General features: G+C 47.8%; 2 protein-coding genes across 7 annotated transcripts in view; both read right to left on the bottom strand.

Annotated features, from left to right (window-relative positions):
* Positions 1 to 710: 710 nt before the first annotated feature.
* Positions 711 to 10,052, bottom strand: RPL26L1 (ribosomal protein L26 like 1). Of its 4 annotated transcripts, none has more exons than XM_077757307.1 (4): positions 10,010 to 10,052; positions 9,463 to 9,639; positions 1,768 to 1,908; positions 711 to 1,075 (listed from the first exon to the last, which is right to left on the bottom strand). In XM_077757307.1, exons 2-4 carry the CDS (start codon positions 9,628 to 9,630, stop codon positions 947 to 949), a joined length of 438 nt encoding a protein of 145 aa, XP_077613433.1. In that variant the 5' UTR covers positions 9,631 to 9,639; positions 10,010 to 10,052; the 3' UTR covers positions 711 to 946. The 4 variants fall into 4 exon arrangements, with proteins under 4 accessions (XP_077613433.1, XP_077613432.1, XP_077613434.1 ...); XM_077757306.1 differs by lacking the exon at positions 10,010 to 10,052 and adding an exon at positions 9,920 to 10,003; XM_077757308.1 differs by lacking the exon at positions 10,010 to 10,052 and adding an exon at positions 9,916 to 10,003.
* Positions 10,053 to 15,523: 5,471 nt separating this feature from the next.
* Positions 15,524 to 17,616, bottom strand: part of ERGIC1 (endoplasmic reticulum-golgi intermediate compartment 1) — a 101,280-nt gene continuing 99,187 nt past the window's right edge. For all 3 annotated transcript variants that reach the window (XM_077757312.1, XM_077757311.1, XM_077757310.1), the window contains one exon: positions 15,524 to 17,440. In XM_077757312.1, the coding sequence (XP_077613438.1) occupies positions 17,333 to 17,440 (108 nt within the window). In that variant the 3' untranslated portion in view covers positions 15,524 to 17,332. The remainder of the gene's footprint in view (positions 17,441 to 17,616) is intronic.

Genomic DNA, 17,616 nt, shown 5'->3' on the forward strand with positions numbered 1-17,616 from the left:
GTTAGTTTGGCTGCAGTTAGACCTGGAGTGTAAAACCCAAGATGCCGGTGGGGGCGGGAAGATTGGGTACGCAAGTGGAGCAGGCTGTGTACAGCAGCCAGCCCCAGGCTCCACACAGATGAGGCTATGCCGGATCAGGGCCCTGTGCAACCAGACAAAGCAAGATCCGCATTTCTCTGTGCAACCTCTCAAGTTTCAAGTGTTGGAAACTGACTTCTAAGAAATCATGAAAACAACAGAAGGACGAACATAATCTGTGGGCCACATCTTGCCTACAGGCTGTCGTCAGTTTCCTGAGTTAGCCCCAGGGGAGAGGAAGGACATTGCAGTCAGTCAGAAATACACTTGCAAAGTCAAGAGCTTGCGAGGGGACCTTGCCTGGTCAGGGAACCATATGACGTTTGGTTTGGTTGGAGCATGAGGGAGAGGAAGCTGGCCGGACAGCAATCCAGCAATTGCTGGATTTTTTGTTCCGTCAAGACCTGAGACACAGGCGTGCAAAGCAGCGCCAGCCACTGGGTGAGGCCCTGTACGTGCTGATTCACGTGACATGACGACCAAGCTGAGTGGGACACACCCCAGAATTAGGAACAAGAGCCCTGCCCCGTCTATGCCGTCAGCGCAAGGGCCCAGGGAAGCAGAGCCGTTTCACCAATGCCATTCTGCTGCTCCGTATGTTATACACACATGAAAAAATGGCATCAAGGAAGTGACAGTAGGAGGGACTTTATCTACAAAACAATGCAAATTCCCTTCAGAATTAGGAAACATTTTTAACCATTATTCATAAAGTTCTTAATCAAAACAGCAAAAGCGGATTTACAGAGCTACATTATCAAACACAAGACAGGACGGAAGTATCTGACAGACATCTTGAAACATGTCAAAGGAATACACACCAGGCTAACCATCTACCGTTAAAACACGGTTGCACAACAGGTTATAGTCACTCCTGCATTTTCTCAATAAGTTCTTCCTTATATTTGCCTTTCTCTTTTCCAACTTGTCGAGATTTGGCTTTGCGTTCAAGAATTTTCTTCCGATCTTTGTCCAGTTTTAGCCTGGTGATAACCACCTGTTAGGAGTGAGAAAGTAGATCTTTATTTATTTTTTTAAGTGGAAAGGACTTATAACCATATCATTATTTTGTACAGCAGATCTTTTCCCACCAGTAGCAGTTTGGATGCCTTCTGTTACCCAAATTCCAAGGACCTAGGAGACCCATTAGTTCGGTGATAACAATTACCATTTGGGCTGGGAAAAATGATACCACCAACATGTTTCTGGTTTGTCTATCATCCCTTGGCCGGCAAAATGCACTGTTTAAAAAACATCAGCATTCCCATCAGCTAAGTGGGCAACAGCGATCATAAGGATAAGTAAGACCCCAACCATCCTGCCCTTATCTGAAACTCCGGAGGAGGAAGACCCTAGAATATAGTGCATGGAATGGAGTGCAAATGAGGAACAGCACATTCCCCAGGAAGCGATGCTCTCTCTCCTCCCTCTGGACCCTATCTAGTAGAAAAGGGAGGTCTGGAACCCTCCTGCAACTGGCTTGAAGGCAGAACCTTCACCAAGGATGACAAAACGGACAAGAGGAGAATCAGGATCCTTCTGACATCACCAAGCCAGTGACTCAGTCAGGCCTGCCCCCAGTCCCTCTAGAAGTCCTTGCCTGGGTCACCTGAGCAGATGCTGGCAACACACTGAAAACTTACGGCAGCGCCCTGCTCCACAGCTGCCGCCCGCCCGGTCCCACCATACCTTGCTGGGGTGAATGCCCACGTGAACAGTGGTACCATTGGCCTTCTCCCGCTGCACCCGCTCGATGTAGATGACATACTTTTTTCTGTACACCTGGACCACCTTGCCTATTTGCTGACCTTTGTAGTGTCCTCGAACCACCTAAAACACAGACAAGAAACTGCAACGAAACTAATTATCAGGAACACACAGACTAACATACAACGTTTTGTAACAAAGCAAATTAACCCTGGCAGTCAAGAGTCAGCTTTTTTTTGGGTATATTCCTGCTCTGTAGTGTTCTAAGTCAAGCGAAAATTCTTCGTTTGAATTTTTTTATTTGAAAACAAAAAAAAATTTCTTGAACTAGGATGGCTATCACAGAACTAGTTCTGAGAGTAACAAGGTATAATCACTACACACTCAAAACTACACAATCTTATATATCAGTTAAAAAAAACTATGTATCTCAGTTAAATAAAAATAAATAAAATTTAAGAAAGAAAAAACAGAATCACTCTCAAGATCTAAATGGAGAAGAATGGTTAAAGATGTTATCCTGAGATTCTCACACAACCATTTAAAACCCATGCTCTTTTTTTCCCAATGTTCTATTTATTTTTGAGAGAGAGAGTGTGTGTATACGAGCAAGGGTGGGGGAGGGGGGTCACGCTAGGCAGAGACAAAGGATCCAAAGCAGGCTGAATGCTGACAGCACAGGGCCGGATGTGGGCTCAAACTCATGAACTGTGAGATCATGACTTGAGCTGAAGTCACATGCTTGACTGACTGAGCCATCAGGAGCCCCTAAAACCCATGTTTTCAAAGAATAATTTATGACCTAGGAAAATGCTCAAGATATGATCGTTAGAAAAAAATCAAAGCTTTATATGAAATACAGTCTGAATCTTGTGTGTGTTTCATATATATGGCATATGACACAATGGAATGGAATATATTCAAATGTCAATAACTGTTGCCATTAGGCAGGACATAGGATTACAGACATCTTTTCTTTTCTCTGTTCCCTTCAAGTGAGAGTGAGTGAGAGAGAGAGAGAGAGAGAGAGTCAGTCCTAAACAGGCTCCATGCTCAGAAGGGCTTGATCCCATGACACTGGGATCATGACCGGAGATGAAATCACTCAACTGACTGAGCCACCCAGACACCCCAATTACAGATGGCTTTTTAAAAAATGCATATTCAGGGTGCCTGGGTGGCTCAGTAGGTTAAGTGTCCGACTTTTGGCTCAGGTCATGATCTCACAGCTCTTGGGTTCGAGCCCCACGTCGGGCTCTGTGTTGACAGCTCAGAGCCTGGAGCCTCCTTCCAATTCTGTGTCTCTCTCTCTGCCCTTCTCCTACTTGCGATCTCTCTCTCAAAAATAAATAAACGTAAAAAAATTTTTTTAAAAATGTATATTCTTCCAGGGGTGCCTCAGTGGCTCAGGAAGTTAACTGTCTGACCCTTAATTTTGGCTAGGGTGATGAGCTCACAATTCATGGGACTGAGCTTCCCATCAGGCTCTACTCTGATGGTATAGAGCCTGCTTGGGATTCTCTCTCCCTCTCTCTCTCTGCCCTTCCCTTGCTTGTCTGCACGGGAGTTCTCTCTCAAAATAAACATTTAAAAAAGAAAAAATTTACATTCTTTCAAATTTCAAGATTTCTATAATTAACACAAATATTTTATAGTCACAAAAAACTAAAATGTTAAAATCTCTTGGGCTATTTCTATGTACTAAAAATCTACTACTCGGGATGCCTGAATGGCTCAGTCAGTTAAGTGTCCGACTTCAGGTCAGGTCAGTTCATGATCTTGTGACTCACAAGTTTGAGCCCTGCTTTGGGCTCTGTGCTGAGCCTGGAAACTGTTTCGGATTCTGTGTCTCCCTCTCTCTCTCTGCCCCTCCCCCACTCATACTCTGTCTCTCTCTCTCTCAAATATAAAACATTAAAAAAATATATATACTACTTCCACTCCAATGCAATTCAAAACTAATAAGATTATGGTTTCCCTGAAGGCATAAGCCTATTAAACACGATATAGTTGATGCTGGTAATAAACATAGAGAAAATACCACATATAAATAAACTACAGAATCTCAATACTCCTAAAATGTCTATTTAGCTTGTTCAACCTACTTATCAAGGTGATTTTCAGGCTGAAGATCATGCCTCACTGTACCTCCACCATACCCTCTATGACCAGAGACTCTTACATGGAAAAGTCTACGAAATAGCCTCTCTTAACTATCATCAAGAGTCAAGGAAGATGTTAACAAAACACCCGGCTAAAGGAAACTGGACAAACACTAGATGCAGTGAGGAGAGGGGAGGATAAGACTAAACTAACTGGCCTGGAAAGGGAAGAGAGAAGAGGCAAGGATGGTATCCAGAATCTGGCTGGGCAACTCGATGGATAGATATGCCTTTCCCAGGCGCATGGAACATGGGGGAAGAAATGTATTTCAGGGGAAAAAAATTTAGTTTGGGAACATGTTGAATTTGAGGCATCTCATGATACTCTACTAGAGAATTCCATACATAGCTGGAAGACCAAGTGGGTCAGCAATAAAGGCCTGGGAGTCATGCAGAGACGGCGATTTGGAGCCTGATGTGGCTCAGGGAGCTGGTGGTATGAGGGCAGAATGCAGAAATCCGAGGAAAAGCCAACATTTTGGAAGAGCTTATAAGGGAGCTTGGAAGTGGCCAGAGAATGGGAAACCAGGGGAGTGTGGGGTTACAGTAGCCAAAAAAACGTCAAATGCCATGGAATGGTCAACTGCAGGAAGGATAAAGGGACAGTGTGACAACAAGCTGGCCACTGGTGATCATGGCTGCAGTGCTTTCAGTGGAGCAGAGACTGAAGGCGTTTACAGTAAGACATCATTGTCCCATCATCTTCCCACACAGGTGAAGGAGAAGGTGGGCAACAGTCCCAAGGAACCTGGCTATGAAGAGGATGACAGAGAATATATACTAAAGGGAGATGTGAAGGTAAGTGATAAATTTTTTATTTTTAAAAAGAGAAAAACATGAATGTGTCGAAATGCTTTTGAGAAGGAATAGGTATGGAGGAAACGTTAAAGGTAACTATACAGAAAGGGGACAATGGATAGAAGAATCTCAAGGGAAGAGAACGGAAGACCAGTGTACACAGTGCATCAGCTCCAGACAGAAACAGGAACATTTCTTTCTTTCTTTTTTTTTTAATTTTATTTTTTTTATTTCTGAGCGAGCGAGAGAGACAGCGTGAGCAGGGGAGGGTCAGAGAGACAGGGAGACACAGAATGTGAAGCAGGCTCCAGGCTCTGAGCTAGCTGTCAGCACAGAGCCTGACGCGGGGCTCAAACCCATGAACCATGAGATCATGACCTGAGCTGAAGTCGGACGCTCAACTGACTGAGCCACCCAGGCGCCCCAGGAACATTTCTTTCAATACAACACGAGAGTGCAAAGGCGGCAAGGGTGGAAGCGGAGGTGAGCCAGAGGGTATGGAGCCAGGAGCTCTGAAAGGCTGACAGCTGTACTTTCCTCTGTAAAGCTGGACAGATGGTCCTGAGCAGACAAAAAAGCATGTGAAATTCGGAAGATCCCAAAGGAGAAGAGGCAGTTTCAACAAACCCACTTGGGACTGCTCTACTCTTCCAGTGGACTCAGACCTGGATTCCTGGCCTACACACTGACTTGCCTTATCTATCATGGAGCCGGACTTTCAGGTTCCTCCTCTCTACAGTGAAACAAATTCTACCTCACAGACTCTGAAAAACTGGCCACATCTTCTCCCCTGCCCTCCTTTTCTTTCTTTCACATCTTAATTCCATCCACTCAGTAATTTTTTCATTCATCAAACAAATAGTGGCTGTGCCCCCGTGGGTGCCAGGCTCTGCACTGAGGTCAGGCAACAAAAAAAGGAAGTTCTTTGGCCTCATCTAAATGTAATGGTGAGTAAGCAGTTAACTAATAAATATGCAAACATATGATCACTAACTGGAACAGGCCATCGGGGAAGTTACTAGGATCATTAACTACGGTGACAGCTACATGGCTTTATGTGTGCTCAAGCTCGCCTGTGCATTTTACTGCATGTAAATTCGCTTCAGTCTTATTTTTCTTTCATTTGCTGAAACATTGAATAATTCACTAACATTGCACACAGGTACAGTAACCAGTGCTAAGAGGAACGTTGGAATGATTGAATAGGCACAAAAAATCAGGACTACAGAAAGTTCCAGACTTCAGAAGGGGGTCTGTTGGGGGGAGAGATCTCACACGTTTTAAAAGAGGTATTCATTTGGTTGCAAATGGACACGGGGAGCTCTCAGACAGACATTGTGAAGGGTGACCTTCAGAAGATCTGGAAAACTGCCCTGTTGGCCAGATATGCCAGTTACTTGTGGTAGCAAGTGTTTTTGTGCAGATAATGAGTTCTGAAAAACCAGTCCAAAAAATAAGAGGACCGTCAAGAAGGAGCAGGGATATCCACCAAACTGAACATGCAGATTTGGAGATGCATGTGTCAAAGTGAACACCACAACTCCAGGGGGGTCCGGGGCATGTGCTGCAGAGAGAGAAGAACTGGGCAAGGGTAAATGTTTACAGGCGAGAGGGGAGGGGGCTTTGCAGGGAAGAGAGAACTGGCCAAACCCTCATGAGGAGAACACGGTTGTGGCCCTGAAGCCAGGAAGGACAGTATTCTGATGAGTGTCTCCTTGGCTGTCAGTCATGGCTCCTCTGAGCTTAACCTGAACTTGCCTCGAGTCCTCAAGAGTTATCAAAGGCAGAAAAGATGGGTTCCTCCCATGAGTCCGGCTTTGAATCAGTGTCTTCAGGGAGAGAATAGGTTTCAAAATTCTGACCTTGAGAGTTAGGGCCAGAGACTGCCCTCTCCAACCCTGCTGGCATGTGGCCGGCAGTTCACATCCATCTCAGGAGGCAGCCCAGGCTTCAGTCATTTCATTCCGGCTCCATGAGCAGAGTGGTACAGCAAAAGGTCCAGCCTGGCTGAAGGCGGAAAGGATCCCCGCTGTGACAGCGTGACTCGGCCGCCTCTTCTAGAACCACACCTGGACCCTGGGCTCAGGGACGAGCGCACACAGGCATTGGCACAGGCGGCTGTGGAGGAATGAGGTCCCGAGGAAGATGAGCGCCAGCTGCTCCAGGCTGAAGGACGCGTGCTCGCAGCCCTGGGATGGGATGCCGACGGGGCAGCCATGCCTTTGGGGGCTGCAGATGGGCCTGGCATGCCTCAGTTTAAAGAGAAATAAAATCAAATTTTGTTCACTGCTACGAAAGAAATGTAAATAAAGGATGTTATGGTAGAATATTGATTAAAGTATCTGGAAAGGCTTTTCTGAGGAACTCACATTTAAGATACTATTGACAAATGAGGGGTTAGTCAGGTAAAGGGGAGAAGGAAGAACATTCCAGGCACGGAGAATATTCCAGGCAAAGACAATGAGGGAGGAAAGACCAAGATGCACTTAAGGATGTAAAAGGCCAGTGTGTTTGAAGTACAGGGCAGGTGGGCATAATAGGGTAAGATGAGGTCGGAGAAAACCAGGACTGGCCTTGTCAATGATTTTAGGTTTATAGTAAGCAAGCAAGCAAGCACCACTGATAGGGTTTAAGTAAAACCTGATTTGCAAAAAGTACCACTCTGTGAAGAATGCCTGACCAGGGTTAAGAGCAGAAGCTGGAGAGATATTGATCTGAAATGGAAAAGAAGGGGTCAGATTCAAGACATATTACAGAGACAGAATCAGTAAGATTAAATAACAGATTAGAAACGGGTTAGGAAGAGAGAGATGTTAGAATTTAAAGGTTTATGGCATAGGCAAGTGAAAAAAAGAAGCATTGTTTACTGAAGTGTGAAAGATGGAAGAATCAGATTATAAAGGCAGTAGCAGTTTTTTGATCAAGAGTACTCGCAAGTTAGAAGCTTGAGACTATGAGCTTTTTAAAATGTTTATTTTTGAGAGCGCACACAGGCGTGCGGGGTGTGTGTTGTGTGTGTGTATGTGCAGCAACAGAGGAGGAGAGGATCCAAAGTGGGCTCTGCACTGACAGCAGAGAGCCCCATGCAGGGCTTGAACTCATGAACCGTGAGGTTGGATACTAACCGACTGAGCCACCCAGGCGCCCCTGGGATGACTATGAGATTTTTAAATAAAGATGCTCAGCAGATAGTCAGATCTACAAGACTAAGCTCAGGAAAGTGGTTGGGCTGGGATATAAAAGAGGGCATTGTTAGCACAAGACAGACATTTAAAGCTCTCAGAGCAGGTATGATCACCTAGGTAGATGAGGTGTCAGACCAGGTGCAAGCCCTGACTAACTCCAGCATTTAGAGATCAGAGGAAAAACAGCCAGCAAGGGAGTCTGAGAAGTCAGAAGTAAACTGAGCCCGAATGGTTGCAGAAGCCAAAAAGACAGACTATTTCGAGAAGTGAGGCAGTGCTACCTATGCGAAATGCTGCTGACAAAGTTAAGGATGATGAGGCCAAGAAGCGTCCACTGGATTGAGTCATAAACACATTACTGACCTCAGCCAAAAGCAGTTTCTGTATAGTAGTGACAAAGAGATCAGATGCGAGAGGCTCTACACGTAAACACGAGGTGAGGAAGCATAGGCAACTCTTTTGAGGAGGCTGGCCATACATGTGGAACAGAGAGTAGAAACTGGAAGGAAATGTGGTGCTGGGAGAAAACCTAAATTTTCCAGTTCTCTTGCAAAATCAAGACTGACAGCAAGGAGCCTGCATTCCCTGTGGCAGCAATGGGCTGAAGGGACACCACTGTCTCCTTCAAATGAATCATGAGCTTTCTAGTTATCATCTTCTTGCCATCACCCAAGTTCTATTTTTAAATCTGCCTGTCCAGCCCCTATACACATTTGCAATCCCCCTGTTCTAGAACATGGGTGACGGGAAGGATCTAGAACCTCTGATCAAACTGACTTTTCTTCCCACTCTATTCCTGTCATTTGCTCGGGCTAACCTATCCTCTGGTTTCAATCCTCTCCGCAAAATGTTCCTCAAACCTTCAGGGAGTCCCAGTGCCTTAGAAGTTACACCAAATTCCTTAGCTATCCCGTTAGATTCTCTAAAACAACTGTTCTCAATTAGGGGAGGGAAGGGAGTGGATTTTGCCTCCCCCTCCTCCCAGGGACATTTGATAACATCTGGAAATATTTTTATTTCATTCATCTCTCACTCTCCTTTTCTTAACCACACATCCTAAGCTCTAGGAAGAAGAGAAGGCTTCTACGTTCTCACACGGGTCATTCTCTTGCAGAATTTCACGCTTCTGACTCGCTGCTTCTCTATTCTCTCTGCCAAACCCAGTACCACCAAACGCCCCGCCTCCACGAAACCCAGTGATACTGGTAGCACTTTCCCCTGGAGAATCTGGTTCAAAGAGCCACCCTGAGCAATGCTTGGCAAACATGAAGCCAACGGACTAAGTCGAAAAGGCAAGGTTTGCTTGGCTGGTGTACTGTTACCCTAAACAACCATGACTACTAAAGAACTGTGTCTGAGTGCTCTCCATTAAGCTGGGTGGGCACACTCTGGTGGCGGTGGACCCAGCTGCAAGGTGACCTGCCAGTCCTGAGGGCACGGCTCCCCCACGACCAAACACACATGGCCTTCTTAGGCAAAGCCGGCACCAGAGTGACACGCGTCCGGACGCCTAGAGCCCGCGGGAGGCGAACCTGGACCTCGTCGTCCTTGCGGATGGGCATGGAGCGGACGTTGTACTTCTGCCGCAGCTCCTTGGAGAGCGGGGAAGACATGATCTTCCTGCGCACGTGCGAGGGGGCGTTGAAGTGGCGTTTGCGGTTTTTGCTGCGGTCCGAGGTCACGAAGGGGTTGAACTTCATGCTGGCCGTCTGCAAAAAGAGGCGGGGGAAAGAGTGATGGATGCTCAGTCGGGAACCACGGCCCGCTCTCCATCCAGGACACTCCTCTCATCCCCGTGCAAGTGCCCTGCGGGAAGAGAATGGGGCGAAGGAGGGGTCTGGCTGTGACACAGGTATGAGTTGGGAGCGCTTGCCTGACCAGAGGGGTCGTGGGAACAAGGCGGCAGCGGGGCCTCGAGGCTCACCGCCAGAGCAAGGTGTGGGCGGCTGGGGAAGAATGCACGGTCGGAGGTCACGCAGAGATACCTACGGAGATGGGCGGCCCCGCGGCACGCTGGGCGTAGATCCCAGTGGGGCGGAGCGCTTCTCGCTCGGACAGAACACCTGCCTCTCTACTCACCTTGCACCAGTTAGGCTCAGACGGTGCGCGCGCAAGACCGGAAGTGAGGCTTCCTTGCCGCGCAAGCGTAGAGAGGAAGCGGAGCCCCTGTCCCGTGAGAACGAGACTGAATGGCGCCCCCTACGACTTGGGGTGGGATCGCAATGCCTCCTTCTAAGGGAGCCATCCCAGGGCTGTGCCGCTTTCGGGGGTCAAGCCTGAAACCAGGAAGAGTTGGCACCGCCGGGGAGAAGGGGCATACTTCTGTAGGGCCTGCCATAGAGGCCTACTGGTGTTTTAAAAATCGGTACACCAGTAGTCTCTTTCTCCTTCCAAACTTTCTTTGCCTGTGTTACCCTCTGCCGAGGGGATCTAGGCATGTTGAGGCTTCATGATGATCCAAATGCAGTCGGCTGACTTGCTTCTTTAGAATCAGCGAGAAGCTTGTTCAAATTGAAGATTTTTGTGCTCCATCACAGTCGTACGAAACCACGCAGTGGTAAGTCGGGGTTTTAAAGCAAGCACTCCCCTCCTCCCGCCCACCCAAAGATTTTAAGGTGCGACAGTATTTCAGGGGCGTTGAGAACCAACCACTTGGTCTTGCAAAAACTTTACCCCAGTGTCTTAGCCCTGTTGCGGAGAGCTGGGGTTGTAGAGGCAGACCTGGACCCAAGTGCCTTTTCATGTGGCTGGACCTCGGGGAGATGGCTTCTTGTTTCTGAGTCTGTTTTCTCATCTGTGAAATGGGGATAATCTTATATGTGCCTCCCAGAAAAGTTATGAGGACCAAATGAGCTAATCCATTGGGAATGTTTATGTCTGGCGCATGGCTCTCAGTTACAGTAGGCTGTTACTCCTAATGAAAGCAGAGGCCTACGTGTGGGCTTCCTCCAGGCAGCCCAGAAGCCGGCCTCACATCCTTGAGTCCTCACATTCAGACTTTCACCATTAACTACTCGATGACGCAGACTGTAAAGTTTTCTGTGTTTGAAGGAAACACATTCAATGCACCCTGGGGAAAAGCCAGCTGGGCCTCTGCCGTTCCAGCTCCTCTGGAGGTTGAGGGCAGCTGCTCTGCCTGGCTCACCCCCCNCGTTCCCACCTCGCCCCGCCCAGTAGTGTCCTAGCCCCGCCTCCCCTCCCTGGAAGGCCGCCCGGAGCCGCGGGCGCCACCCTGCGGCTAGTCAGGCTCAGACACCGCGCACGCTTGGCAGCTGGGAATGAAAGGTTTTTCTGTTCCTAGATTTTGCATAGTTCATATGTATTAAGCACCTACTTTATGGCACATAGCAGAAGCCTTTGTGGTGCTCAATTAACAGGCGGCCCGAAATTCAGAGAGAGGGATGTCTTGCCAGATTCGGGCAGGTCCCCTGCTTTCTCCGTTTTAGTGTCCCCGGGTATATGGTGATGCAATTGTTAAACACCAGCATTTACTCTTACTCACGATCAACCAGGACATCTGCCTTGATCCCTGAACCTGATGGGTCCTATTTTAGGTTTCATTCCAGAACCGTTGCAGTGCGTGTTGGAGACTTCTGGCCTTGATGGCCAACATCTGGCCTGTTTTTAGAAGCCAGGGCAGCAGGGTGAGCGGTGCCAAACTTGAGGCAATAGCAATTGAAAAGCTACCCATTGTGTGTGCCCCAGACTCCAAGAGTCAGGAGGTTGGAGGGAGAAGCACAAGAAAGGAAGACTTTTACGTGAGGTGATGAAGTGTCAGCTAAGCTATCATGGTCATCATTTTGCGATACCAGCTCAAACTCGTAAAGCTGTAGGTCCGTTATAGCTCAAAGGTGGGACCAAAAAAGAAAAAAGGATGTCACTCCCCACGGGCAAGGCAGGAATAAAAGCTGTTATGACTGACTGCTCATAGAAAGTCAGAGGGTTCTCCTCAAGCAGCCCTTACAGTGTTCATCAGACCCAAGGTCCCCTAGCCCCGCACCCACCCATAAGTTCATTCAGTCTCTCACTGGCATAGCTTATTTGCCTACTCATTTATTCCAACATTCATCCACTTGTTCATTAACTTATCGGTAGGTGCTAGTAATTTAGCCCATAGCACAGGCCTCCATCAAGGAGCTCTGGGGAGGAGGAAGTTCTATCTAGTCCCTGATTACAAGGAGCCCAGAACCTCACTGGTGCCGGACAACCATGAGGACAGACCCTCACAGCCCTGGATAATCGAGGGATATTCATGATCAACCAGAGTGGGAGGCAATACTTTACACCGCTTCTCCCATGGCTCAGTAAAATTAAGACAGGTGCAATGACATCACCAGTTAAGATCACGAGAGCCTGAGGCTTTGTCACTCTAATGAGGACTTCTTGCCTCACATCGACTCTTGGAAACTGCACGGGAACTGCCCCAGGACCTAGTACAGTGACAGCGCAGAGGAAACGCCTGGGAAATATTTTTATGTCTCAGAGGCAGAAGGGGGTATGCTGGGGAAATATCTGAGCCCTGATTCTGACTGCCTGGGTTGGGATCTCCATCACTTCCTGGCTGTGTAGGTCTGGGTAAGATACTTAGCCCCTTAGAGGTCATTCACTTTCCTCATCTGAGAAATGAGAATAATGATACTAGTTACATCATTGGTTTGGTGTCAGGATTAAATGAACCCTTAGCACAAACCTTGGCTTTACAAAAAAGCACTTAATAAATGGTAGAAATTACTGTTTATTTAATGAATGGATAGCAGGCTAATCTTATTTGGCTGAGCATTCAATGTCAGGCATTGTGCTAAGTTTTACAAATACTACCTGACTTAATCTGATAAACAGTCCTCTGAATTGGTCCTTTTTACAGGTGAGAAAACAGGTCCTGAATGAGATGGGAACAGAAAGTGAATGTGATTCACCATGACATCCTCAACATGCTTATTGTTATCTTGTAGCCAGTGCATGACGAGGTCCACAGTCAGTAACATAGGAAGAGGTCTATTGTGGAAAAGAGTAAACTACAAAATAATATTAACAGCATGATCCCCTTTTGTTTGTGGGAGGATATCACTAAAATGTTAACAATGATTATCTTGGTTAGTGCAATCAGGACTCCCTTTAATTTTTCCTTTTTTCCTTTTTGCTCTTCTGATTTTCCTCCACTGGGGCCATGAGCATGTCTTATTTGTGTAATTAAAACCATGTTTTCAGGGCCTTAAATTTTTAAGATTTCCAACATTCAATTTAGCTTCCTTTGCAGGCTGTTCAGAAAAGAAAACAAAAAACAAAGTACCTTCACTACTTTCAATTCCCTCCCTTTTGGTGGGGGGGGGGGGTCAGGGGTCATTTTTCTCTTTTGACATGGACAAGATGATCTTGGGGACTGAGGCAACCCATACCCCTGCGTCAAGCGGACAGGGGTTTGAATTCCAACTTTGCCACCTGCCAGCTATGGGACAGAGGAAAGTTACTAAATTTGTCTTCTCCTTTGTAGAAAGGAGGTAACATCCACCATGCAGGACTGCTGTGAGGATAGAGAAAGACAAGGCCTGAACAATCACTCCTTGCTGGCACGCGGAGAATGCCCACCCACGGGTAGCTATTTCTACATGAGTTAAGATAAAAATAACTTATTTCGGTCAGAATAAAGTGCATAGCTTCATCACTACATGACTGACCAAAGACAACTGCTGGGGAGGGAAAAAGGTCCTTAATGAACCAATTTCTTAGGAAGGGATTAGGACTTGAGAAAACGTGTATCTTTGTCCCTGGCAACAATCGAAAATGAATTTGTGACATACAGTAGTAAGAATCCATTGGAGCTGCCACTTCCAAGCCCCACTGCTACACGACACTTCTCCCCAAGCTTCACACCCCCTCTGATACCTGCCCACCCCAGGCACACGGGCTGCGGGACTTGAGCTTCTCTCTTGCCTGATGCACCTCTGTAACCTCGCCCCTCATGCAACTGCAAGCCCCCCCCCCGCCTCGCCCCACAAGAAGCCATTCCTACCTGAGCCACCACAGCCCCCAACCTCTCACCTCCCCTCTAGGAGGCTGCACTGTAATCCCTGACTGAGAAATCCTCTTATGTGAAAACATAGTTGAGAGAATTGGTTTAGGAGAGAAATCATAAAAATGACACATACCTTAAATGTTTTATGTCTGCTGAAAAAACATTTGCCAATCTTTGGACCCTGAAGCGAGGTTTTTTCATTGAGAAACCTCCCGTCTGAGGTCACTTTCTTCACATAAACTGTGTTCTTACATAAACCCACTTGAGAGAGTTCCAATTTTGGGTTCATGTGGAGAACTTAGACCCTTTCCATGCGAATGCAGAATCCTCAAAGACACCTCACCACCACCACCCCAACCCCTTCCCCCAAGTCTTTTCAGTAAGAGGTGTGGCTCATATTTAATTCCGGAGTATTTTGAGGAAGGGGTGGCTACTCACCTTTAGCAGGTCTCTGCAAAGTGTACAAGTTAGTTGTACAAGATTCATTTTTTCTAAATGTTTATTTTAGAGGGAGGGAGACAGAGCACAAGCAGAGGAGGGGCAGAAAGAGAGGGAGACACAGAATCCAAAGCAGGTTCCAGCCTCTGAGCTGTCAGCACAGAGCCCCACGTGGCCCCAAACTCATGAACTGCGAGATCATAACCTGAGCCAAAGTCGGATGTGTAAGGGACTGAGCCACCCAGGCGCCCTGACTCTTTCATTTGTTAATCCTCTTTCACTGGTTAATCACATCATGACAGCATAAATCATGACAGCTGGCATACAAAGGTTTGGGCACACGTAATTGACCACCAGCGGGCAGATTACTCTGGACCTTCAGCTTTGAGTGTCACAATAACTCTAGTATCCGGATGTTAAAGAGAGAATCTGTGAAGTTTCTTGCAGCGTGGTTCTCTGCCATATTCATCCCTGATGAGTGATCCACGTTCGTGCCATTCCAGGTGAGGGCCTTGAAGAAGGGGACAGCGGGATGGTAAACAGCCATGGAAAAAAATCTTCTTGGAGCTGGGCTGGTCCCCCTTTGCTGAGCTTAAGGCTGACCAAGGACTGCCAGGTCCTTCCTTGGAAATCAAGGAGAATTTATGAAGCAGCTTTAATTTATTGCAGCCCTTGGTTCAAAGCTGAGGATAAACACGTTAGTTAGCCCTGTTCTCAAAGAGATTATATTCTATTTTGGAATACCTCTACGAAACAGCTCCCGTTTTTGAAAATTTACCACACACCCCTTTGCCGCGTACATGAGCTCCTTCTCATCCAGTGGGACTTCCTTGTGCATACTGTAGATCTAATTTCCATAACAGCCCTATGAGACTGTTTTATTACTCTCCCCGTTTTCACCCGAGGAAACTGAGATGCTGAGTGGTTAAGAACCCGACCTGAGATTACACAGCTAGAAAACGGCAGTTCCAGGAATATTCTGTAGGGATTCAATAAGGGAAGGGCTGGTTTCAAGGGATCTTGACTTTCCGATCATCCTCACGGACCCTTTCCACATTTCCCAGTGTTTCCCCTCTAGAAGTAAGTCCTATTTTGACTGTGAGCCCAGCCACCATCCAGTAGAAAGAAACACACAACAACAGTTCTGAAAATCAGCCTTTTAATCTATTTGAACCCAACGAGTGGGGAAAGAACTAAACCATTTTTTGCCCTTGAGAATGTTTATAAGAATAACAGGTCAGAGGTGTCTCTTCCATAGGAAACTGACATCCCCCATGTCCTCAAGAGTTATTTTTTTTTCTTAAAAAAAGCATAAAAGTGGAATTTCAACTCATGTGCATGCCACACATTTCCCTGCCCCACCCTGCCCACCCTCTAAAGGTGCAGGTACCCACACACCAAAGAGGCTCCTTTCTGTAACTGGGGAACAGAAGGTGAAAAAAAAAAATCCATCCAAGTTGGCCACAGATACCAGAGAGAACCAAATGCAGTTTACACTCACAACATCAGTCAACTCATACGCAAAAGGAGACACTTTTCTAATTGGAATCCGGAGCCCAAAATTACAAATGGCAGAGACTTGAGCTATCCATAGAGATCATTCAAAAACTTCCACCAGACACTCCTCTTAATTACAAAAGTATGCAAACAATCTTGATATAAATGGAAAACAGGCAGGCCAGGCTCTCTCCCTGGGACACAACGGCATACCTAAAATTCCCCGGGCAGAATTTGGAATTCACCCCTGGATTGTTGCCGCTCCCTTTCAGGACTGAAGGGGAAGGATGTGGGTGAGCAGCAGGGTAGGGACCCACCTCAGGAGCAAACGGAGAGACGATGGGGCTGCCCCAGGGACCGAGAACCTATATGGCCCCTGATGGGGGGGAACTCAGTGGCAAGAGGGCCACAACGGGGATGCAGAGAAGTGTGAGCGCTGTGCACCTGTTGGGAGCCTGAAAGATAGATGTCCAAAGACAGGAGAAGGGCCGATCTACTTTGCTTCCCCCACCTAAGTCCCTGGGACCGATGGCACCTGTCCAGGAGAGGGTGAGACATGATTATGTCAGGGCTGCAGAGAAGGATGCCTTCCAACTGGACATTAAGTGCACAAATCGTGTCTGGTTTTCGAAGGATGATTCCCCAGTTACAACCAGCCCCTCCACCAAGAGATGCTGTTGCCACACAGCACAGGGGCCGAGGCACGTTGGTGGGGGGGGGGGGGGTGCAGAGAAACAAGGTGAAGAGAGGAAGGAGAACTTGCCACCCGCCCGGTTTCCAGTGGGCGGACCTGAGTTTCCACCGCTGCTACCCAACAAGGGGGCATCTGCTTCTCAGGACAAAAAGAAGTGGGTGGGGGTAAGGGACTTGAGCCTGAGCTCTGAGACGGGCAAGAAGGGATGGGGCAAAAGCGAGGCTTCCACCTGTAGCGCCACATCCCAGGGACTCGCCTGGGAAGTACCACCCTTATTGAAGGCGCAGAGTGGAGGTACCTGGGGGCAGCGTGGTCCAAAGCCGAGAGCCCCAGTCTGCAGGCTGGTTCCCCAGGGGAGAAACCAAGTGATTCGTGCGTCCAAATGGTGGGAGCTCCGAGATTGTCAAAGCCTGGCTGTGAGCTGGTCGACGGTGGATTCTGAGCTGTTCCCCTGAGAGGGAAGGAACTGCAGCCCTCCCAGGAGTGGTCCCTAATATCCCCGAATCCCCCCCCTTGCCTGACTGTGGTTTTGGGGTTCCCCAGGAAAAGGGGCACCACAACTTCAGGCAGTGTAATTCGTGTAAAATTAAAGATGGGGAAAAGAGGTAGCTGCTAAACGGTGAGCCACCCTCCACCTCCCCCCACCCCCACTTTGGGATGCAGCCAGATCCTGGGCCAGGTAAGAGGGCAGGAGGAGATGGGGCGCTGGGAGCAGGACTGGCGGCCTCCCTGGGTCCTCAGCCACGGGGCCGGCGGGGTGTCAATGCATCTTGCCCAGCTGGATCTTTTTCCACGCCTCCGAGGCCGTGAAGATACAGGAGTCCAGAATGCCGGCAACAGTGAAGGTCCCACCGATAATGGCACAGATCTGAAAGTGGGGGGGAGGTCAGAGGTCAACGCGGGATGGAGCGCCAGGCCACACCCCTCCCAAATCGCGAGATGATGAGCTCTGTCCCGTAACTAATGGGGTCTGGCACATATGCAAGGTTTGACAAAACCCACTTACTAGACGACGAATTTAGTAATAATAATAAAAGTAAGCAG

Source organism: Crocuta crocuta, unplaced genomic scaffold (genome assembly GCF_008692635.1).
Source record: "Crocuta crocuta isolate KB4526 unplaced genomic scaffold, BGI_CrCroc_1.0 scaffold131, whole genome shotgun sequence".
Taxonomy (NCBI): Eukaryota; Metazoa; Chordata; class Mammalia; order Carnivora; family Hyaenidae; genus Crocuta; species Crocuta crocuta.